This window comes from Syngnathus acus, chromosome 24 (genome assembly GCF_901709675.1).
Source record: "Syngnathus acus chromosome 24, fSynAcu1.2, whole genome shotgun sequence".
Taxonomy (NCBI): domain Eukaryota; kingdom Metazoa; phylum Chordata; class Actinopteri; order Syngnathiformes; family Syngnathidae; genus Syngnathus; species Syngnathus acus.
Window position 1 is genome coordinate 6249667 of NC_051108.1, and position 24156 is coordinate 6273822.

At 46.2% G+C, this 24156-nt stretch overlaps 1 protein-coding gene across 11 annotated transcripts; it reads right to left on the reverse strand.

Annotated features, from left to right (window-relative positions):
- Positions 1 to 402: 402 nt before the first annotated feature.
- gzf1 (GDNF-inducible zinc finger protein 1) lies at positions 403 to 13745 on the reverse strand. Of its 11 annotated transcripts, none has more exons than XM_037244789.1 (10): positions 13464 to 13745; positions 12196 to 12986; positions 11885 to 12068; positions 11635 to 11798; positions 6647 to 6830; positions 6394 to 6560; positions 6094 to 6188; positions 1147 to 1314; positions 911 to 1068; positions 403 to 748 (listed from the first exon to the last, which is right to left on the reverse strand). In XM_037244789.1, the coding sequence occupies exons 2-10, from the start codon at positions 12972 to 12974 to the stop codon at positions 461 to 463; spliced, it is 2187 nt and encodes a 728-aa protein (XP_037100684.1). In that variant the 5' UTR covers positions 12975 to 12986; positions 13464 to 13745; the 3' UTR covers positions 403 to 460. The 11 variants fall into 11 exon arrangements, with proteins under 11 accessions (XP_037100684.1, XP_037100688.1, XP_037100686.1 ...); XM_037244793.1 differs by lacking the exons at positions 6094 to 6188; positions 6394 to 6560; positions 6647 to 6830; ... (2 more) ...; positions 12196 to 12986; positions 13464 to 13745 and adding exons at positions 1377 to 1471; positions 1677 to 1843; positions 1931 to 2114; ... (2 more) ...; positions 6958 to 7733; positions 9354 to 9603; XM_037244791.1 differs by lacking the exons at positions 6094 to 6188; positions 6394 to 6560; positions 6647 to 6830; ... (2 more) ...; positions 12196 to 12986; positions 13464 to 13745 and adding exons at positions 1377 to 1471; positions 1677 to 1843; positions 1931 to 2114; ... (2 more) ...; positions 2783 to 3558; positions 4345 to 4472.
- Between the last annotated feature and the right edge of the window lie 10411 nt (positions 13746 to 24156).

The window sequence follows — 24156 nt, forward strand, 5'->3', positions numbered from 1 at the left end:
TAGTCAAAAGTCTTGCTTTAAATGGCCACGCCTAGGTTTTCCCAGACAGCATATTTATACTCTTTTATGTGTTTGAGCATCTGATTTAATTGCTCACTCAGCCCGCAGTTATGTCAGTTATGTCTCATAAAATGTTGGGCACGGTTCAAATATCCAGGAACTCAGTTTTGTAACAGTTTATCACATGCCACAAGGTGACGCAAATCCTCTGAAACGGTTCAACTTTCCAGCCTGTATAGTTTGCGGGGAATTTGCGCCACCTTGTGGCTACTTGTGATGCACTGCTAGGAAAAAAAACGAGAGCCTAGACATTAAAACAGTACTTTCTGGGTGACTGTAACAGAAATGTTCATAGTATTCATGACAAAGTCATTGAGTAGTTTCTGCAACTTCTTTTTTATTTTCATTCAAATTTCAGAGGGATTCGCTTGGTTGTCATTTGCCACATTTAAACTTTTTTTCACATCTCTTCAGACACGACCACTGTCAGAATGTTCGGTTGCGCCGCCTCCTCTTGGGGAGCCAGAATGGTTTGCGAGGCGACCTCTTCCATCAGGGATGACATGCTGGGGGTATCGGAGGAGATTTCCTCCACGGGCATGTTAAAAGGTCTGTCCAAAGTGATGAAGTCGTTGCCATCTGACGTTACCACCTGAGCCTCGAGGTTGTCTTGAGCTTTGGCTTCCTTCTTCACATTACCCTTCAAGACGACCAGGTAGTTCCTCCACGGAGCATTGGCATCATGAATCTAAAGTTGAGAAACGGTGGAGGAAAAGGCCACAAGATAAATGATTTCTTAATTTACTATGAAATGAGCGGTTAGCTAGTTATTTCTTTTTTTTTTTTTTTGACCGTCGTGTTAGTTAAGTTGGTTGTACTTTTGTTTGTTGGTTCATCATGTTACGAGTACCTTGGTGTGACGGCGAAGAGTAGACGTGTCGGTGAAAGTGCGGTTGCACGACCCACACATGTAGGGCTTTTCGCCGGTGTGGATGCGCTGGTGCCGCTGAAGTGCGTGGAGCTGCGCAAAATGCTTATCGCAGTCATTGCAGGCGTAAGGACGTTCACCTGGGACGGGGCAGGATGTCAAATGACTGTCAGCTTTAAATACTTGCGTGCTACAGATGATCCAAATCGGATGCTCACCTGTGTGCGCCGTCAAATGCTGCCGTAGCGAGTTCCTCTGACCGAAGCTGCGGCCGCAGTACTTGCACTTGAACGGCTTGGCGCCGGTGTGGACGTTGGCGTGGTGGCGCAGGTACTGCTTGGCTGTGAAGCCCTTCCCGCAGGTCTCGCACTTAAAAGGCTTCTCACCTTGAACAACAGAAGTTGACCATAGCGCTATGAAAGACAAGATCCTAATTGGGTTGTCTTACCAATGTGGGAGCGTTTGTGATAGGCCAGTGAGTGTCCATGTTTGAAGCGGGCGTCACACATGTCGCAGGCGAAGGGCTTCTCATCCGTGTGGGTCCTGAACACAACCATACTCTGATGTCATATTTCACAATAGCAACAGACAAAAGAGCTCCCATTTGGAATGCATTGGCTGGCAAGATAAAAAAGATGTTGTCATCCCTGTGGGACAATAATAGCAAAGTGCCTTTTGACATTAAGTGATCTGTACGCTTTGAGCCACCGAAGATCCAAACCAGGACTTTTCAACATCAAGCTCCTACCTTTCGTGCGTGTTGAGAGACGACTTCTGGATGAAGCGGGAACCGCACTTAATGCAAACATAGTTCTTGATGCCCTTATGTATCCGCATGTGCAACATGAGCGATGCTTTGGACCTCAACCACTTGCCACATTCAGAACACTGCTGCATATGTGGACCATCATGCACCTTAAAAGTAAAGGATGAGTCAGGAAGTGCGGTGAAGTGAATGGACTACTGAAGGGGGACTAGTTGGAGCATTTGAAAATTCTTGACCAGTTTTTTGTGGCGGGTCACATCCTTTTTGCGCTTGAAGGTCTTAGTGCAGACATCGCAGGTGAAGAGCCGTTCGCTGCTGTGAACGTGCTTCTCGTGGATCCTTAAGTTAGCGCGGTTGGAGAAAGTGTTCATGCAGGTCTTGCATTGATGGACCAGCTCACCTTTGCGTGCCTGGCAGGTGCTGTTGCAAAGCGGGAGGAGTGCATTTTAGTGCAATGACATTAAGTGATCTGTACGCTTTGATCCACCGAAGGTCCAAAACAGAACTTTTCAAGACCAAGCTCGTACCTGTGGTGCAGGTTGAGAGCCGACTTCTGGGTGAAGCGGGAACCGCACTCCGTGCAGATAAAGGCCTTGATGCCGCTATGCGTCCGCTTATGCAACATGAGCGATGCTTTGGAGCTCAACCTCTTGCCACATTCAGAGCACTGGTGCATATGTGGACCATGCACCTAAAAAGCAAAGCACGAGTCAGGAAGTGCGGTGAAGTGAATGGACTACTGAAGAGGACTGGTTGGAGCATTTGAAAATTCCTGACCTGTTTTTGGTGGCGGACCACGTCCTTCTTGCGCTTGAAGGTCTTGGCGCAGACATCGCAGGTGAAGAGCCGTTCGCTGCTGTGAACGTGCTTCTCGTGGAGCCTCAAGTTTTTGCGGTTGGAGAAGGTCTTCATGCAGGTCTCGCAGCGATAGACCAGCTCGGCTTTCACTCCGTGGCAGGTGCTGTTGCAAAGCGGGAGGAGAACAACTTGAGGCACTGGTTGATGACTGGACGTTTCCCACACTGCCACATTGAGGCTTCAAAAATAGGCCAGTAAATAAAAATAAGGTGTCCCAACCTAGCACCAACCTCACGTGCTTCCGGTAGCTCCGCTCGTAGTGGAAGCTCCGCTGACAGTTACTGCACACGAACTTCCTCTTGGAGGTTCTCTTGGACACCATGCCACTCTCATCATCGTCCTCGCCTGCGGACACCAGCACTGTTTCCTCGGCGTCGTTTCGACTCTGCGTGTCCTTATCAAAGTGAGGTGAGGATGCATATGTGGTGTCATTGTCGTCTTCAGCATTAAATGCCTCATCTTCAATTGGGATGAACCATTTGAGTCTGGGGCTCTTCCTTTTGGATCTTTTGGAAAGGCACTCAGAGCTCTCCGGAGGCAGTTGACTATTTTGCGGCTTCTTTATGCCAGTCTCGGTCGCTGGTGATGACTCCTCTACCACATCTGACTGCGAAGTATGATTTATACCGCAAACTCTGGCCAGCTCCTCACATTTCAAAGTCTTGGCGGCCGCTTGCACGTCCTCCATCCTGCTCTGAGCCACTTCCGCCTTACCCGTGTACACAAACTCCAAAAAGTCCGAAAAGTCACATGCATGCATGTTGGAGAGCGTGATCTGGTCAGGGGTGGCGTCCGGTGATAGGAAGATGTTCCTGAAGTAATCGCTAGAAGCTGCGAGAACCACCCGATGAGCCTGAAATGTCTGCGCGTGGCCCTGGTAGTCAACCCGGACCGTGATGTCACTCAGGTGTCCCTGCAGCCTCAGGTGGTGCAGGGTGTTCAGAATATTCTGGTGGTGTGTTTTGGAGCTGAGCTGGATCACCTTCATGGCCATCATGTATTGAATCTGGATAGAAATTGAGTTCAACTACAGAGTTTAGTTGGTGCCAAAAAGATGTACACTGATGCTTTGAGTTACAAGTGACCCATTGCATTTTTCGAGATACAAACTGTTGTTGCCCAGCTCAGTGGCTTAGTGGGCCCAGCTCAGTGTCTGCCCTGAGACTGGAAGGTTGTGGGTTCAAACCCTGGCCGGCTCATACCAAAGACTAAAAATGGGACCCATTGCCTCCCTGCTTGGCACTCTGCTTTAAGGGTTGGAATTGGGGGGTTAGATTACCAAATGATTCCCGAGTAGGGCAACGCTGCTGCCCACTGCTCCCCTCTCCCCCAGGGGATGGATCAAAATCACATGAGGATGGGTTAAATGCAGAAGACAAATTTCACCACACTCAGATGTGTGTGATGATCCTTGGGACTTTAACTTTTATGGGACAATTATTAATCTTACAGTAATGCATAATATAAAATAAACTTTATTTATATGGATGGAAGGTAAGAAGGGTAGAGGCAACATAAGATATATAGAAGGGGGGCCACGTGCCCCCTAACATTGTCTTTGAAACCGTAATTCGAATCCTTGCGTATAATGTAGCGACCGCAACCATGTGGTTTTCACGTACAAAACAGTTGGTCGGGGTTCTGATGTTTGCACAATTGGCAATACGATTTGACCAAAAGCTACCGTTAAATTGCATCGAAAAACACGGGATCAGTTACTGCTAATTATAGCATCGCGCGCATGAGAGTGTGTGCGGCGAAAATTGTTGGAGAGAGAGAGCGTCGTTCTTACCGTAAGGTTGCTAAAAAGGCAGCCCCACGAACAGTAGCGAACGCTGATCCTTGTGAATATTCAAAACGCATACGGAACTTAATCCGCAGGGGGAAAAATGGACGGCAACCCCACTTAAGACAAACGACATGAAGGCAAACAAATGTTAAACAGGAGTTCTAACGTGCAATACTACTTAAAAATATATGCGAGGTTGCAGGAAATGTTGTTCATGGGGAAAACAATAAACACAATTTTGGTCTTGTTTTCTTAGCACTTCCATTCGCAATAAAGTTAAAGCCAGTTTGTCACCAATAGCTTTCCGTAGAGCTCTAATACGATGTACGCATGCGCAATGTAACCCCCTCGTCCTACACAATTTCACAAAAAACACTTGAACCTCTTTCTTGACATAGCAGTATGTTTGCTGTGTTGATATGTTTGTATTTTACGTTTAGTTCTCACAATTCACACATGGGGATCAGCAAGACTTTGTGTAGCCACAAAGTGGCGCAAATCCTCTGAAACGCTTCAACGTTCCGGCCTAGAGTTTGCGGGGAATCTGCGCCACCTTGTGGCTACTTGTGATACACCGCTAAAAAATGAGAAACAAAACATTAAAACAGTACTTTCTGGGTGACTGTAAAAGAAATGTTCATAGTATTCATGACAAAGTCATTGAGTAGTTTCTGCAACTTGTTTTTATGCTGGCTGTTAGCCACAATTTCTGTACAAAAGCTAAAATAACCACAAATTGTAATTATTACAGCTATGATTAAATGGGGTATTTATTTTCATTCAAATTTCAGAGGGATTCGCTTGGTTGTCATTTGCCACATTTAAACTTTTTTTCACATCTCTTCAGACACGACCACTGTCAGAATGTTCGGTTGCGCCGCCTCCTCTAGGGGAGCCAGAATGGTTTGCGAGGCGACCTCTTCCATCAGGGATGACATGCTGGGGGTATCGGAGGAGATTTCCTCCACGGGCATGTAAAAAGGTCTGTCCAAAGTGATGAAGTCGTTGCCATCTGACGTTACCACCTGAGCCTCGAGGTTGTCTTGAGCTTTGGATTGCTTCTCCACATTACCCTTCAAGACGACCAGGTAGTTCCTCCACGGAGCATTGGCATCATGAATCTAAAGTTGAGAAACGGTGGAGGAAAAGGCCACAAGATAAATGATTTCTTAATTTACTATGAAATGAGTGGTTAGCTAGTTATTTCTTTTTTTTTTTTTTTTGACCGTCGTGTTAGTTAAGTTGGTTGTACTTTTGTTTGTTGGTTCATCATGTTACGAGTACCTTGGTGTGACGGCGAAGAGTAGACGTGTCAGTGAAAGTGCGGTTGCACGACCCACACATGTAGGGCTTTTCGCCGGTATGGATACGCTGGTGCCGCTGAAGGGCGTTGAGCTGCGTAAAATGTTTATCGCAGTCATTGCAGGCGTAAGGACGTTCACCTGGGATGGGGCGGGATGTCAAATGAATAGCAGCTTTTTACAAATTCGCGTGCTACAGATGATCCGAATCGGATGCTCACCTGTGTGCACCAGCAAATGCTGCCGTAGCGAGTTCCTCTGACCGAAGCTGCGGCCGCAGTACTTGCACTTGAACGGCTTGGCGCCGGTGTGGACGTTGGCGTGGTGGCGCAGGTACTCCTTGGCTGTGAAGCCCTTCCCGCAGATCTCGCACTTAAAAGGCTTCTCACCTTGAACAACAGAAGTTGACCACAGCGCTATGAAAGACAAGATCCTAATTGGGTTGTCTTACCCATGTGCGAGCGTTTGTGATAGGCCAGTGAGTTTCTCTGTTTGAAGCGGGCGTCACACATGTCGCAGGCGAAGGGCTTCTCATCCGTGTGGGTCCTGAACACAACCATACTCTGATGTCATATTTCACAATAGCAACAGACAAAAGAGCTCCCATTTGGAATGCATTGGCTGGCAAGATAAAAAAGATGTTGTCATCCCTGTGGGACAATAATAGCAAAGTGCCTTTTGACATTAAGTGATCTGTACGCTTTGAGCCACCGAAGATCCAAAACAGGACGTTTCAACATCAAGCTCCTACCTTTCGTGCATGTTGAGAGATGACTTCTGGATGAAGCGGGAACCGCACTTAATGCAAACATAGTTCTTGATGCCGTTATGTATCCGCATGTGCAACATGAGCGATGCTTTGGACCTCAACCACTTGCCACAGTCAGAACACTGCTGCATATGTGGACCATCATGCACCTTAAAAGCAAAGGACGAGTCAGGAAGTGCGGTGAAGTGAATGGACTACTGAAGAGGACTGGTTGGAGCATTTGAAAATTCCTGACCCGTTTTTTGTGGTGGGTCACATCCTTCTTGCGCTTGAAGGTCTTGGCGCAGACATCGCAGGTGAAGAGCCGTTCGCTGCTGTGAACGTGCTTCTCGTGGATCCTCAAGCTGCTGCGGTTGGAGAAAGTGTTCATGCAGGTCTTGCATTGATGGACCAGCTCACCTTTGAGCGCCTGGCAGGTGCTGTTGCAAAGCGGGAGGAGAACAACTTGAGGCACTGGATGATGACTGGACGTTTCCCACACTGCCACATTGAGGCTTCAAAAATAGGACAGTAACTAAAAATAAGGTGTCCCAACCTAGCACCAACCTCACGTGCTTCCGGTAGCTCCGCTCGTAGTGGAAGCTCCGCTGACAGTCACTGCACACGAACTTCCTCTTGGAGGTTCTCTTGGACACCATGCCACTCTCATCATCGTCCTCGCCTGCGGACACCAGCACTGTTTCCTCGGTGTCGTTTAGACTCTGCGTGTCCTTATCAAAGTGAGGTGAGGATGCATATGTGGTGTCATTGTCCTCTTCAGCATTAAATGCCTCATCTTCAATTGGGATGCACCATTTGAGTCTGGTGCTCTTCCTTTTGGATCTTTTGGAAAGGCACTCAGAGCTCTCCGGAGGCAGTTGACTATTTTGCGGCTTCTTTATGCCAGTCTCGGTCGCTGGTGATGACTCCTCTACCACATCTGACTGCGAAGGATGATTTATGCCGCAAACTCTGGCCAGCTCCTCACATTTCAAAATCTTGGCGGCCGCTTGCATGTCCTCCATCCTGCTCTGAGCCACTTCCGCCTTACCCGTGTACACAAACTCCAAAAAGTCAGAAAAGTCAGATGGATGCATGTTGGAGAGCGTGATCTGGTCAGGGGTGGCGTCCAGTGATAGAAAGATGTTCCTGAAGTAATCGCTAGAAGCTGCGAGAACCACCCGATGAGCCTGAAATGTCTGCGCGTGGCCCTGGTAGTCAACCCGGACCGTGATGTCACTCAGGTGTCCCTGCAGCCTCAGGTGGTGCAGGGTGTTCAGAATATTCTGGTGGTGTGTTTTGGAGCTGAGCTGGATCACCTTCATGGCCATCATGTATTGAATCTGGATAGAAATTGAGTTCAACTACAGAGTTTAGTTGGTGCCAAAAAGATGTACACTGGTGCTTTGAGTTACAAGTGACCCATTGCATTTTTCGAGATACAAACTGTTGTTGCCCAGCTCAGTGGCTTAGTGGGCCCAGCTCAGTGTCTGCCCTGAGACTGGAAGGTTGTGGGTTCAAACCCCGGCCGGCTCATACCAAAGACTATAAAAATGGGACCCATTGCCTCCCTGCTTGGCACTCAGCATTAAAGGTTGGAATTGGGGGGTTAGATCACCAAATGATTCCCGAGCGTGGCACCGCTACTGCTCCCCTCTCCCCCAGGAGATGGATCAAAATCACATGAGGATGGGATAAATGCAGAAGACAAATTTCACCACACCCAGATGTGTGTGATGATCATTGGGACTTTAACTTTTAACTTTTTCGGGACAATTATTAATCTTATTGTAATGCATAATATAGGGTGTTTCATAAAGTACGCAGTTTTTTAATTGCGCGGGATTTTTTTGTTTGAAGATTGTCAGCACTGTTCCTATCATTTTCGTTATCTATTATCACTCCGATTAGAAGACCATTTGTCGTTTTTCCATTTTGTAGCCATGGAGCGGTTCAGTATCGAGCAACGCATTCTTATTGTGAAAACTCATTACAAAAACGGGGAGTGCTACGCAGAGACTGTCCGTAAACTTCGCGCGATCTTTGGACGTGACAATGCCCCGACCGCAACAACAGTTTCGAGCTTGGTACAGAAATTCGAAGAATCTGGGTCAGTTGCAACCAGAAAAATCGCCCGGTCGAAACCGTAATTCCCTGAGCGTCTGATCTCACTTCGCGGCGGCGACCAAGAATGGCCTCCGAGGTCATGTGACCTCACACCTTGTGACTTCTTTTTATGGGGATATGTGAAGTCACAAGTTTACGTGAACAAACCTCAAACGATTACCGAACTGAAGATGGAAATTCAACGGGTAATCGGCGAAATCGACAGGGACGTCTGCAAAAGAGTTATCGTTAATTTCAACGATCGGATGACTGCCTGCAGAGAAAGTGGAGGTGGACATATGCTCGATATCATTTTTCCTTATTAAATTGAAGTATATGTTGAATGAAATTAAATAAAAATTTTGAATTTTGCATCGATTTTGGCTGATTTGTTGCATTTTTAAAAACTGCGTACTTTATGAAACACCCTATATAAAATGAACTTTATTTATATGGATGGAAGGTAAGAAGGGTCGAGGCAACATAAGATATATAGAAGGCTAAAAGAAGGGGGGCCACGTGCCACCTAACATTGTCTTTGAAACCGTAATTCGAATCCTTGCGTAACTATTAAATGTGTTAACACATGCAGCAACAAACGTGCATAGATCACAGGCCGTAACCGTAATGGCACTTGCGTTATAACAATGTAACGACCGCAACCATGTGGTTTTCACGTACAAAACAGTCGGTCGGGGTTCTGATGTTTGCACAATTGGCAATACGATTTGACCAAAAGCTACCGTTAAATTGCAGAGAAAAACACGGGATCAGTTACTGCTAATTATAGCATCGCGCGGATGAGAGTGTGTGCGGAGAAAATTGTTGAAGAGCGAGAGAGAGAGCGTCGTTCTTACCGTAAGGTTGCTAAAATGGCAGCCCCACGAACAGTAGCGAACGCTGATCCTTGTGAGTATTCAAAACGCATACGGAACTTAATCCGCAGGGGGGAAAATGGACGGCAACCCCACTTAGACAAACAACACGAAGGCAAACAAATGTTAAACAGGAGTTCTAACGTGCAATACTACTTAAAAATATATGCGAGGTTGCAGGAAATGTTGTTCATGGGGAAAACAATAAACACAATTTTGGTCTTGTTTTCTTAGCACTTCCTTTCGCAATAAAGTTAAAGTCAGTTTGTCACCAATAGCTTTCCGTAGAGCTATGTACGCATGCGCAATGTAGCCCCCTCGCCATACACTATTTCACAAAAAACACTTGAACCTCTTTCTTGACATATTTATTTAAGCAGTATATTTGCTGTGTTGATATGTTTGTATTTGTATTTTACGTTTAGTTCTCACAATTCACACATGGGGATCAGCAAGACTTTGTGTAGCCACAAAGTGGCGCAAATCCTCTGAAACGCTTCAACGTTCCGGCCAATATAGTTTGCGGGGAATCTGCGCCACCTTGTGGCTACTTGTGATACACCGCTAAAAAAAAAAGAGAAACAAAACATTAAAACAGTACTTTCTGGGTGACTGTAAAAGAAATGTTCATAGTATTCATGACAAAGTCATTGAGTAGTTTCTGCAACTTGTTTTTATGCTGGCTGTTAGCCACAATTTCTGTACAAAAGCTAAAATAACCACAAATTGTAATTATTACAGCTATGATTAAATGGGATATTTATTTTACATTTTATTTAGATTTTAGAGGGATTTGCTTGGTTGTCATTTGCTTTACTCTCCAGTGTCCTTTGCCACGTTTATACTTCTTTACACATCTTGTCAGACACGACCACGGTCAGAATGTCCGGTTGCGCCGCCTCCTCTTGTGGAGCTAGAATGGTTTGCGATGCGGCCTCTTCAAGCAGGGATGACATGCTGGGGGTCTCTGCGGAGATTGAGTGGGCAGTCTCGGAGATGTTTTCCTCCACTGGCATGACAAAAGGTCTGTCCAAAGTGATGATGACGTCGCCGCCGCTGCCATCTGACGTTACCACCTGAGCCTCGGGCGGCATCTCGGTGTGGTCGTGAGTCTCCAGGGCGACTGTTCCCGGCCCGGCCTTCTCGGGCGGCAGGACAGTGGTGGTGGGAGAGGGGACTTTGCTTTTGGATGCCTTTTTGGCATTGCTTTTTTTCTCCTGCGCTGTCCCCTTGTCTTGAGCTTTGGATTTCTTCTCCACATTACCCTCCAAGATGACCAGGTAGTTCTTCCACGGTGCATTGGCGTCATGAGTCTAAAGTTGGGAAATGGTGGAGGAAAAGGCCACAAGATAAATTATTTCTTAGTTTACTATGAAATGTGTAGTTAGCGAGTTATTTTTTTGTTTGACGTATAGTTGGTTTATATTACTTAAGTTGGTCGTACTTTGGTTTGTTGGGTCATCATGTTACGAGATGTGTGATACTCACCGTGGTGTGACGGCGAAGAGTAGACTTGTCAGTGAAAGTGCGGTTGCACAACCCACACATGTAGGGCTTTTCGCCGGTGTGGATGCGCTGGTGCCGCTGAAGTGCGTTGAGTTGCGTAAAATGCTTGTCGCAGTCATTGCAGGCGTAAGGACGTTCACCTGGGACGGGGCGGGATGTCAAATGACTGTCAGCTTTAAATACTTGCGTGCTACAGATGATCCGAATCGGATGCTCACCTGTGTGCACCGTCAAATGCTGCCGTAGCGAGTTCCTCTGAGCGAAGCCGCGGCCGCAGTGCTCGCACTTGAACGGCTTGGAGCCGGTGTGGATGTTGGAGTGGTAGCGCAGGTACTCCTTGGATGCAAAGCTCTTCCCGCAGGCCTCGCACATGAAAGGCTTCTCACCTTGAACAACAGAAGTTGACCACAGCGCTATAAAAGACAAGATCCTAACTGGGTCTTACCCGTGTGGGAGCGCTTGTGATAGGCCAGCATGCTTTTCTGGGTGAAGCGGGCCTCACACTCGTCGCAGGCGAAGGGCTTCTCACCTGTGTGGATCCTGAACACAACCGTACTCTGATGTCATATTTCACACGGGCAACAAACAAAGAGTTACCATTTGGAATGCATTGATAAGATAAAACAAAATGGGACTGTGTTGTCATACCTGTGGGACACCAATGGCAAAGTGCCTTTTAGTGCAATGACATTAAGTGATCTGTACGCTTTGATCCACCGAAGGTCCAAAACAGAACTTTTCAAGACCAAGCTCGTACCTGTGGTGCATGTTGAGAGCCGACTTCTGGGTGAAGCGGGAACCGCACTCCGTGCAGATAAAGGCCTTGATGCCGCTATGCGTCCGCTTGTGCAACATGAGCGATGCTTTGGAGCTCAACCTCTTGCCACATTCAGAGCACTGGTGGATATGTGGATCATGCACCTAAAAAGCAAAGGACAAGTCAGGAAGTGCGGTGAAGTGAATGGACTACTCAAAGGGACTGGTCCGAGCATTTCAAAATTCCTGACCTGTTTTTGGTGGCGGACCACGTCCTTCTTGCGCTTGAAGGTCTTGGCGCAGACATCGCAGGTGAAGAGCCGTTCGCTGCTGTGAACGTGCTTCTCGTGGATCCTCAAGTTGCTGCGGTTGGAGAAGGTCTTCATGCAGGTCTCGCAGCGATAGACCAGCTCGGCTTTCACTCCGTGGCAGGTGCTGTTGCAAAGCGGGAGGAGAACAACTTGAGGCACTGGTTGATGACTGGACGTTTCCCACACTGCCACATTGAGGCTTCAAAAATAGGCCAGTAAGTAAAAATAAGGTGTCCCAATCTAGCACCAACCTCACGTGTTTCAGGTAGCTCCGCTCGTAGTGGAAGCTCCGCTGACAGTCACTGCACACGAACATCCCCTTGGAGGCTCTCTTGGACACCCTACCACTCTCTTCATCGTCCTCGTCCTCGCTTGCGGACACCAGCAATATTTCCTCGGCGTCGTTTAGACTCTGCGTGTCCTTATCAAAGCGAGGCAAGGCGGGTGAGGATGCGCATGTGGTGTCATTGTCCTCTTCAGCGTTAAATGCCTCATCTGTAGTTGGGATGCACTGTTTAAGTTTGGTGCGCTTCCTTTTGGATCTTTTGGAAAGGCACTCGGAGCTCTCCGGAGGCAGTTGACGATTAAGCGGCTTCTTTATGCCAGTCTCGGTCGCTGGTGATGACTCCTCTACCACGTCTGACTGCGAAGTATGATTTATGCTGCAAACTATGGCCAGCTCCTCGCATTCCAAAATATTGGCGGCCGCTTGCATGTCCCCCATCCTGCTCTGAGCCACTTCCGCCTTACCTGTATACACAAACTCCAAAAAGTCAGAAAAGTCACATGGATGCATGTTGGAGAGCGAGATCTGGTCAGGGGTGGCGTCCGGTGATAGGAAGATGTTCCTGAAGTAATCGCTAGAAGCTGCGAGAACCACCCGATGAGCCTGAAATGTCTGCGCATGGCCCTGGTAGTCAACCTGGACCTTGATGTCACTCAAGTGTCCCTGCAGCCTCAGGTGGTGGAGGGCATTCAGGATATTCTGGTGGTGTGTTTGGGAGCTGAGCTGGATCACCTCCATGCCCATCTTGTAGTGAGTCTGGATAGAAATTGAGTTAAACTGCAGGATTTAGTCGGTGCCAAGATGTGCTTTGAGTTACAAGTGACCCATTGCCCAGGGTAGAGGAAACATGAGATATATAGAAGGCTGAAAGGAGGGGGAACACGTACCACCTAACATTGTCCTTGAAACCGTAATTCGAAACCTTACATGACTATTAAATGTGTAAACACATTCAGAATCAAACGTGCATAGATCACAGGCAATGTTGCATTTAACCATCATGGCACTTGTGTTATAACAATGTAACGACTGCAACCGTGTTATTGTCACGTACAAAACAGTTGGTCGGGGTTCTGATGTTTGTACAATTGGCAATATGATTTGAACGAGACCGAAAGCTACCGTTAAATTTCATAGAAAAACACGGGATCTGTGCTCTTACTGCTAATTTTAGCATCGCGCAAACCAGTGTGTGCAGCGTTTAACATTGAAGAGAGAGAGCGTCTTTCTTACCGTAAGGTCGCTAAAATGGCAGCCCCATGAACAGTAGCGAACGCTGATCGCTGTGGTTATTCAAATGCTACGGAACTTAATCCGCAGGGAAAAAATGGACGGCAAGACCAATTAGACAAACAACATTAAAGGAAACAAATGTTAAACAGGAGTAATAACGTGCAATATTACTTAGAAATACACGTAAGGTTGCAGAAAATGTTGTTCATGGGGAATAAAAATAAACGTAATTCAAAGTTCTTTTTTCATAGCGCTTCCTTTTGCAATGGCGTTAACCGAGTTTATCTCCAATAGCTTTCCGTAGTTATCCTAGACGATGTACGCATGCGCAATCTAGCCCTCTCGTTATACATAAATGCACTAAAAACACATAACCCTCTTTCTTGACATATTTATGTAAGCAGTTAATGTTCTGTGTTGATATGTTTGTATTTTATGTTTAGTTCTCACAATTCACACATGGGGATCGGCAAGTTTGTGTTTTTGTGTTAACACTTTGTCCGCGAGATGGCGCCATTGCGTAGCTAGTCAACGTAAGACAAGCGTTTAAAAAAAAAAAAGTATAGTACATATGGTTGCATCTTATCGTCATAATCTTTTAGGTTTTTAATGTTTTTCACCCTAAAATGCACCGAGAAAGTAGTACTGCACATTGCACGTCAAACGAGGTGCTTAAGTAGTCAATTTTTGCTGATACAGTCTAAAGCTTGGAGTTTAGTGGGAGACACTTGATAAACAAGCCGCCTCTAAGGAGGAGCGTAGGTAATCTTTTCATACTCACAATGACATAAATCATCCTCGGAGATGCAAAGCACATTGTAAGCATCCATACACCACTACATGCATGGCTGAGAGGGGCGTTCTGCTGTTGCCAAGGTTTCTTGTCTCCACAAAGAAATCCATACAGCTCCCATTTATCATAATGAATCCTGCGAGCCTGCAGTGTTTCCTCGCTTCGGTGACTCATACTGCACGCAGCACCAGAGCTTTGCACTCATTTTCTTTGATTCTTCCCACTGTAGTCAAGGATAACCAAACCCTGAATTGAAGTTAGTTCAAGGTGATTGACTTATTTTCATTTTGTTTTACAAAACTAAACTGGATGCAGCAAGTCCTGCAGCTTCTCACCAAAGATGAGAAGTGCCAAATTGCAGAGCTTAACTGAGAAGAACGCAAAGCAGCGGTGACGCCATGGTGGTGTATGCACTCCAAGAAGGACCGCAGTCTTCCCTTTGTACCATTTGAGCTCAATGGGTTCGAGCCAGACCAACGTTCAACGGGTCCAGCTCCTTGTTCTGCGGTGGTTTGGCCTTCCGTTCCCCTCAGGCTTATTCGACAATAAACATCAATCATTCTGTTAATGTTTTCGGTCCACGTTTATCAATTGCAATCGTACGCTTTGGAAATCAGTTCAGCAAACAAAAAAATTACTCAATTGTGTCTTTTATTCTCAATCTTATTGCTGAACGACACCAGACTATCGAAAGCCAGAATGGCTGTATGCCACACCACGAGAGTCTAGACCTGGCGAGTTGAGCCGAGACCTCAAGAACAGGATGAAGACAGTTGAAAGCAGAACTTCATAATTGTGGTCCAATTTTGTTGGCCTGATGAGGCTTGATGCTTTTTGCAGCAAAACGAAACCAAATGTTTCCTTCCATCAACAGGCTTTTGTGGCTTCCTGCTTAACTAGTGCATGACTGGACATTTTGTGTCATGTTAATCTAAGGATGATACTCACTTTTTTTTTTTTTTTTTTTTACCCTCAGAATTTGGAAGACAGTAAACCAGAAAGGTCAAGGACAAGGAGTGGCAGTAAGAAGCATGTGATTGATCCCAGCCAAACAGGTAGTAACAGATAACAAAATATTAAACTAAAATATATAAAAGAAATTGAGCTCAACAAAATATATTATGAAAGAAGTACAGAGTAGCTAGACCCAGATTAAAATACACAAATATTAAATAAAAAGCATATATCCATTATATTACAATTACTCTAAGCACAACTCATGTCGTTTTTTTTGCAGACTCATATAAGCCTGACTATTGTGATCTGTCTGTCTCCATGTGTTGCTCCACTATTTGTCTTGAAATATCCATTGGGCAACGTCGCTATTATGAATCCTGTTGTTTCCCAAAATGTGTCCCTCTGAGGACTTCATCGGAAAGAACTTGTCTTGCCAAAGCCAAAGAATGATTTAATACATGGGGAGCAAATGAGCAAATCATAGTGTGGGAACGTGCTTAAACAAAGACGGTTTCATCCCATATCCGCAGACTCATTTTCACTGAATGAAAAGCGTTGAAAAGAAGCTCCCTGGCATTTCATTGAACAGCTTTGCTTCTCCATCCATCCACTGATGAATAGATAGTCGGAATTCCGAGATGGAGTTACTTTGGCCTCTGACTCACCGCCTGTGTTCCCAGTGGAACCCTCCCTCCCTCTTCTCCCTCCCTCCTTCCCCCCTTCTCCTTCCTCCTCCTCCTCCTCCTTCATTCGTCCTTGCCAGTGTTCCCTCCGCTGTAACCGAATCCCGCACTTGAGAGCCTCAAGGACGGCCGGCCGCCCACTGCCACAGCCGCCGTGTTCAGAAATAGAGGGCTTACCTACTGCAGCTAAAATAGATCCCAACCTTAATAAGTGACTCGCACGCTCTTTTGGTAACATTTGTGGCACGCTTAGTCAGGCAGGTGTTTTCCCACAATGCAACATGTTCCCTCAGCAGAGCTCTTCCATCGCTCTCCTTCTGGGTTTCTTGGCCTTCTTCAAATACTGGACCAAATGCAAAGAAGTACAAAAATATCTGCTGGGAAAATAAGAAATATTGGAAAAAAAATGTATGGTATATAAATAATATATATAATAACAATAAAAAATACTGGGCAAAAATAGCGAAAAACATTAGAAAAAAAATTTGATGATAGAAAAACAAAAAAAACTTTTGTTAAAAATGACAAATGTCACACCCCCAGGAGCAATCACCCTCCTATCCTCCCTCCTTTCTTACTTCCTGTCCGCCGCCACCCTCCTCGTGTCCTCTCTGGCTTCGCTCCTGCGGAATTGCATCACTTGTCTCCCCTGCCGCTCGGACCTTCTAATCACATATGGCGTGCACGCACATGCACCAGTTATGTGGCTTTGTGTGGAATGATACTCTTGGTCCGTGTGCCTGATTCTGGAGGCTTTCCCAGCTTTCCCGTCACATTTTTCCAGCTTCAACACTCATAGAGCCACGTGAACGCAACTAGTAGTTAGATAGAAATGAAAATGGATAGAGATCATTTGATATCCTTAGTTCCCGTCCCCAGCAGGCTATCGGAAAGCTAGCATCTAACAAGTTGAGATTTGTCGTCCATTCATTTTTTTTTCTCTTTCTTTTCGTGACAACCAAAGCAAATATCTTCCTTCCTGCGGGGCGGACGACCGCAGCCGCATTGTTAACCCTCCGATGCACCGACTCTTGTGAAACGTGGCAGAGCTCCAACTCCAGTCTTGTGTAATAATAACAGGGAGGTTTTCGCTGCAGGAAAATGGATGCCGGGACGGGAAGTTGTGGGAGTGTGGTTGTGTGTGCGGGTATCTCTTTTTATTTTTTTTAAATCTTATGTACCATATGTAGTGTTAATAGACTGGATGGTCGATTGGTAGAAGTAGTAGGCCCATGGATGTTTCTCCGTCTGGTTGGTCGTCAATAATTCCTCACCCAATGTTAAAACAAACCGCAGATTCCACAGCTAATTTGAAAATCCAGCCTCGGCTGTCTTGTTTTTTTGCTCCATCTTTTCCGAAGGGATTTAATAGCAAAACTAAGTAGCGAACCCCCAAGATGAGCAAACGGCCCGCGGGGAGGAGAGATTTCCGAGAGATTACCGACGCGCTTTTTAAAGCGGTCGAGGGAAGCGAGTCCCAGTAAAATAAACGATGCTCTCGGTTTCCCCGAGAAGCAACGCTTGTTGACTCAACGGCTCAAGGCGAATCGCTTTTCATCAAGTCAAATATACGCCGTCTCGATGTACAGTGTCAAATGGACTCCCACACGTTTTACCTTGGAGGAGACCACACGCGTGTGGAAATGATAAAAGTAGAAAAGAATTATGAATGGACATTTGATTGTTGAAAATCCTTCCCTTTCAAAATAAAACATTTCAATGTAAAAGACGCACTTCTAGCCTTGCAAAAACCTTCAAGTGGAGCTTCCAATGTTGAGAACTTCTCTAGTCGGTCGACATCCGTCTGAATATGACCAAAAATGGTGCGGGGGAGAGTGAGAAGGAGCTCGCGGTTGTGGGAGGTGGGGTGGCGAGACACACGACTGACACGTTTGCACGGAGGAGCGAGACAGCTAAGCTCGTGAGATGCTAGAATGCATTTGAGCTGTTAGGCCTCTGTGGATGGAAATTAGCTGATGATTAAACGACACGAGAGAAAGTTGTCAGGAATTTCATCTGTGGTACATTTGGTTCATACTTTAGATCAATCAGTAGATAAGTATGGAATGTAGTTTTGGAGGTCACCTTGACCTAGATATTGCAAAGCGGCGAGGTCGGAGAGGTCCAATCGGTTTGTCCGCCGACGCAAAGTCGGCGACGCCATCTTCCTTCAGTAGTTGCGAGTCACGACCTGTCGGCTCACCCTTGGCTTTGTGTAAACAAAGACCACTGCTTGGACCTCAAACGGCGCCTCATTTGAGAGAGCGGAGGGAAAAAATAATAAAAAAAAACATCATGTTCTAGTCGGGCCGGGTTGCCATGGTAACTCAGCATCGCCGTGGCAGACTTTCCGCAGGGATCTTTGTCTGTCTGTCTCATCAGGGACCCTCGCATCAGTGATGTTGCACACCGCCCGCCGATGACTCACCGGCGTCAATTTCGAATTCACCGGCCGCTAACATCTACATATTTTAGCACTCGCATGCTTTTTTTGATCTTGGGAGGTTGATCAGTTTAGTTGCACGGTTGTAACGCGAGACAAGCATGCGTCTCCTCCTTTCGGCTTTGGCATTTAGCAACCTAATGAGGTGTGAAACGGTAGAAGCCAAGCCCCGCCCACCAATTGAGGAGGCATCCCAGCATCAATTCAAACATCAGTTAAGCAGAAAAGTCACCAAAGGCCGCCAGCTGCCAACAGTCTGACTGCAGTTTCTGCCTGCAACCTGGCATATGACTCATCTGGCAAGGTCATGTGATCGAGCGTTCAGCCTGAGGTGTGTGTGTGTGTCTGTTGGTGAAGCAGCCCCCCCCCTTCCCGTCGGCTTATTAAGAAGCATAGAAAAAGCTCTTTTTGTGCCGCTCTGGTGTGAACGGCAGCGTGAGGATTTTCCCGACGTGATGAGCGATGAGTCACGGAAGACCCAGAGAAAGAGATTCAAATCGAGGAAATGTCAGGATAGTCAGCGCCGAATTTGCACGCAGAGCACGTGTCGGGGTGTTTTGTTTATCCCGGTGGGGGGTAGACATTATACGCATGCGGCACGGCGGGAATCGTAGACACCATTAATCCGATGGGGTACCCCGCTTTGTAAAAACACGCTCGGGCCTAAATTGACTGAGATTGAACGCAACATGATCATTAATATGCAACAACATGAAATGCTCTCGAAAGACCAAACTAATCAAGTGATTTAGATTCAAAGAAACAACATGATTCGATACGTACCTCGATACATAGCACCCGATAAAAATTTTTAAGGACGATGCATTTTATTACGTAATGATTTTCTTGGGTTAAACTTTCTTCATTCAGATGGGTTTTCATTTCACTCCCAATAGACACATCCACACAACATTGACGTGTGCATCCAAACGTAACATGTCAGCAGGTTGCACACGCAGCTCGAGGAGATGAGTGCATCATCTCTGCTTTCCTAACAAGCCCCAAAACCCGTGTGCCCAATCGAGTGGTGAAACTCGAACCCAAAGCCGGCGGCGTCCGTCGAAAGAAACGAGTCGGGCATTCTGATTGGTTACATAAGTGTGCAAAGGGAACACACACACACACACACACAGTCGCGCAGACCCCAGAGGCCTGTGTTTGCCTTTCCTGTAATCGGAGCATCCGTTCTCTGAAGGGTGATGTAACCCGACGCCAGGCGAGCCAGCCGCTCAGACGTCAGAAATATAGGCTACCCGTGTGCAAATGTGTGTGCGCTTGCTTTTATCGCCTTACATCACCTGTGACACGATTTACGAGCAATTGCGAAAGTCGTCCGGCAGAGATAAGTCGGCCCCGCCGGGTCGCACTTTGGCAGGTTTTCTTGCGGCATGCCGCCTGGCCTAAGTTTTTACAAAGTTAGATATTGGGAAATCATTGCCACATTTTAGTGATTTGCTCACCACATATTTTAGGATTGATTTTGTTTATAAAAAATGTGTCTTTCTCATCCAAATAGGTCAAGGGCGTAACTCTTAATAGTGCCATTTTCTGGCTTCGCGGGTTTCCTCTCCGCGTGACCCATTTGCCAGCAGACCGGCGTTTCCCTCCCGCTCTCGCTCTCCTTCACTCGCCCTGCCGCCGTTGCCATGCCTACGTCGCCGCTGGCAAGACAAAAAGATGAAAACTCGCTGGCTTTTCCATCAACGCCGGCGTGGCTCTCTCCCAGGCTCGTTTATGGGTTACAAATGAATTTTTTTTTTTACCGTTAAGCCTCAAAAGAACCTCACTGAGAAGGTGTTGCACAAAATGACTGAAAATGGCTCATCGGAAATGTTCAGTCTTTTGTGTGTAATTTGTGTGTACTTTATTTTAGAACAGAAAAGGCTTGGGCTAAAACTTTTGGAAAGAATTTAATTTTCCCTAAGCCACACCCCTAAAAACCCAAACCATCCAATCACAATGGGGCTCAAAACTGAAACTATTTTGGATTTTTCATTTCACATTATTTTGTGGCAGTTATTTGAAATGCTAACATGAGTGATTGTTGCTAGCTTAATCTAATAAGGCTAGCTACAGTCTGCTTGACACTTTGGTCTTTAAGTCAACTCATTTGAGGTCGCTTCAATTCATGTCACGGGATGAAAGAAAAGCCACAATGTTAATATTCATTATTAGCAGATAAATATGTTCTGTTTGCAGGATTAGGACAGTTTATTTTGGAAAGGTTTCGAACTTTCTATGTAGGTAGAGCGGCTGTCGAGCGAAGAGATTACAAACCAGGATGGCTGCTTAGTTTCAGTATTACGTGGCCGGCCCTCTCGCTCTCTCTCTCCCGGACGCCTGTCGCATTTGTGTAATTTACGATGCCTTCCGCCACTCCCGACGCTCTTAAAGCCGAGACCGCAGTGAGATAGCGCTGTCGGTAATGTTTGTTACAGGAAGAGGAAGCTTCTCTCTTGGAACATCATGGGCAGGTTTTTATCAGGATCTCGGATGAGGCTCTTATGGAGCAAGCATTTTTGGACCATTCCAAAAGCACAAAGTGAATTCTCGGGAGGATTTTTGTCTCCTCGGGCCTTTTTGTTAATGTAATTCAGCAGGGTGACAATAATGTGGCCCGTATGCAAAACACAGTGCGAGGGGATTTAATAGGGGCTCGGCCATGATGTTTCACCTCCGCACAAACTTTTTAAGACTGTCTCTTGCTGGCTATTGGTCGTCTTTTTACCGCAATGCAGCAGATCGCCTAAGCAACCGGAGGAATCAAAGCTTTTTTTTTTTTTAGGGGGGGGGTTTAAATACTAAAGTCTTCACGCTTTATTTCACAGAAGCGTCCTGATTTAAACACGATTAATCGGCGGGTTCGCACAGAGCGGCTTGTTTTTAGGCCGCGATGACAATAACCTCATTAGACCGACTGACTGCGTGCATTTTTTTTTTGCTCCTGTGCGTCGCTAATTAGACGCCAATATGCAAAGCAGATCAAAAGCGTTCTTTAATAAGTTTCTCATTCACACAAGAAATTAATAACTCCTCTGACGCGCCGCCTCCATACGCATTTCATTAGCCAACTTCAAAGTTGACCCTGAAGTTTTCGAAATATCCTACTGGATTATTTCCCACAAAAGTCAAGTTATGTTATTGCAAGTTACAGAATGTATTCCATTTTATTCCAAAAGCTAAATAATAAAGCTTGATGGTGAAAATGGCTTCCATTTTTGCAGATCCTCACCACTGTTGCCGAAGGTTGCACGCACAAACCCCTGGGCGTCACGAGATGTCCTTGATGTCAGTTCCGTCATTCGTCCTCCAAGGTGAGCTGGCTCTCTCCCGCTACTCCGCCACACGCCTGTTTCTCGCTCGCCGCCCCGTGTTGCGTCATGTTCCGATCGGAGCCACAACAAGAGACGCAACACGCAGAGGCGGCGGGACGCCACGCCTGAGGCAAATGCTGCCAAACTTTGCATCAGAACTTTTTTTTTTTCCAGTGGGGTGTGTCCAATAATGCTGAAAGGCAAAGTAGATGCGTGGGTATTGATCATCAAACTATCTTGGCGCACCCTGTCCTCCAGGGTTGGGAAGTACCCAAGTACAAATACTAAGATTATATTTTTTAGGTATCTGTACTTAACTTAAATGTTTTTGTTTGGTTTTATTCCCATGTTAAAATAGGCTTGTTATTTTGTTCAATCTCAATTAAGTGGCTTTCAGAATTCCTTCCATCAGCTCTTTCCGTCCCCAACTTTGTGTGCAAAGCTGTCATTTTCCTAACGACTGTAAAATTTGCACCCATATTTTTAAACTTTACTAGAAGGGTGCAGCTCTCAGGCAAAGCTGAAAAATGAGATTTCTGTGCTTTGGATGAGAAAAAAAAAAGACCTAAGAATAAAAAGCAATGGAGCAGTAATATTATAATTTATGATGTGTATCATTTAAGATATTTAAATATATTTTATAATTACTGTAATTCAATAGCTAAACCAAAACAATTAATTATGAAAACCAGAAACAAAAAATAAGATTCATTTTTAAGAAATCAGGCTTCATGAAAATAAAAAAGAACCTGCAGGCGACGGTTAGCGATCACGAGAAGATCACATGAAGCGTCTGTGTCACATGCTAAGCCGTCACATGGGGCGGGAGCGGACACGGCAGCTGGTCCAAACTGGTTCTTGACAAGGGGGGGGGGGGGGGGGGATGTTTCTTGCAGGTATCACGCCGGCGAAGATCGTTGTCATTCCGCTTTAAATCCGCTCGTCATGCATCAGCGGTTAGAAAGAAACGACATGTTGACTGTAATTGATAAGAACTTAAGTCAACATCTAAAATGGTTTCGCGTTCTTACTGCATCCACCTAGGCTGACACTGGCAAGAGCGACCCCCCCCTCCCAAAAAATAAAGACTACCATTCGAGCCAATCAGTGATGCTGCTAAAATGTGTCCAGTGTCGCCACTGCAAAGCCCGGTCGGCCTAAGGGACTTAAAAAAAAAAACATAGTCACACGGTAAGACGAGTAATACATGCTGACTGCTTGAACAGAATCATGCGCACTGTAATTGCCTTTCATCGCTTTTACTTTGTGTGCATGTGCGCGTGTGTGTGTGCCCTCTAATGTAGCATAAACAACAGCTTGCGCAACACCAGGTCAACTGGAAGCAAGATGGGGTGGCTCTTGCCCCACTCTCGCTCCATGATCCCCCACCCTCCCTTCCCTTCCCTGCATGCCTGCCTGAAGCGCTTCACCCAGCACACACCTGCACACACACACAGTTGCACACACACGTAAAAGCACAGAGCGCAGGCCACAATGGAAAGTGTGAGTCACCCTGTGCTCTCCTTTGGTACTGTGATCCGAAATCATTGCAGCGTTGAGTCACTACAGGCCTTCCTTTGTGTGTGTGTGTGTGTGTGTTGTGCGTGTATTTTCTGACACGTGGCTTGGCTTATTTGCAATAATGCAAGCAATGCGTGCTTGAGGGTGGCCATATACGCCGCGTGTTGGTTATCTGCATCATGAGTACGTGTTGATTTTGAAGGATCCTTCAGTTGGAGGACGGTTACAAGGTTCTTAAATGTTATTCCCGGACAGATTTCATCCAAATGTCCAATTGCGACAAAGATAAGTGTCAGGGTCGAAGGGGAAGCGCAGAGGGCGGGCTGACCCGAGCGGCACTCATCTGGGTGATAAGCGGTGAAAATGAAGCAGATAAGATTCGAGCTGTGAATCTGTTCCAGACGGGCAACACAATTACCACAGGATTTAAAGATAGCAATGGCCGCCGCCACTTCTTGACGACTTGGAAGGTTTTGAGGAATGTGCGTTTTTTTATTTTTTGGGACAAACTAGTCCAGCAGTGGTTCCTACTGAGCTCCAATCCAGTCCTCTCGTTGGCAGTAATTCACTTAAATCACCACAACGGGACATCCAACAACAATTTGTTTCCCGTCTACGAGTTGGACTAACCCAAGCCCATCCTCCTCCTCTAAGTATCGAAGTGGAGGGCGTGCAAGACAGGAAGGTGGGAGGTTTGAAAGTGAAAGTGGCCCAAATGGAAATCGGATACAAGGCGCAGCCAGCAGTCTGAAAGCTTCTGACCTTTGAGAATAAGGCGGATGTGGAAATTGTTGCTTAGCAGGTTTTCGGAGCGCACATGTGCACATAGTGTACACGCTCACACTTAGTACGCTTCCCGAGCTCAGGTGACAGTCCAAACACTGAAAACATGAGAGACTGCACTGGCGATGACTCATCCGTCCATTGATGAGTTTAACAGCCATCCGTTCCACTCCACTCCGCTCCGGGGTTCTGCCCGGGC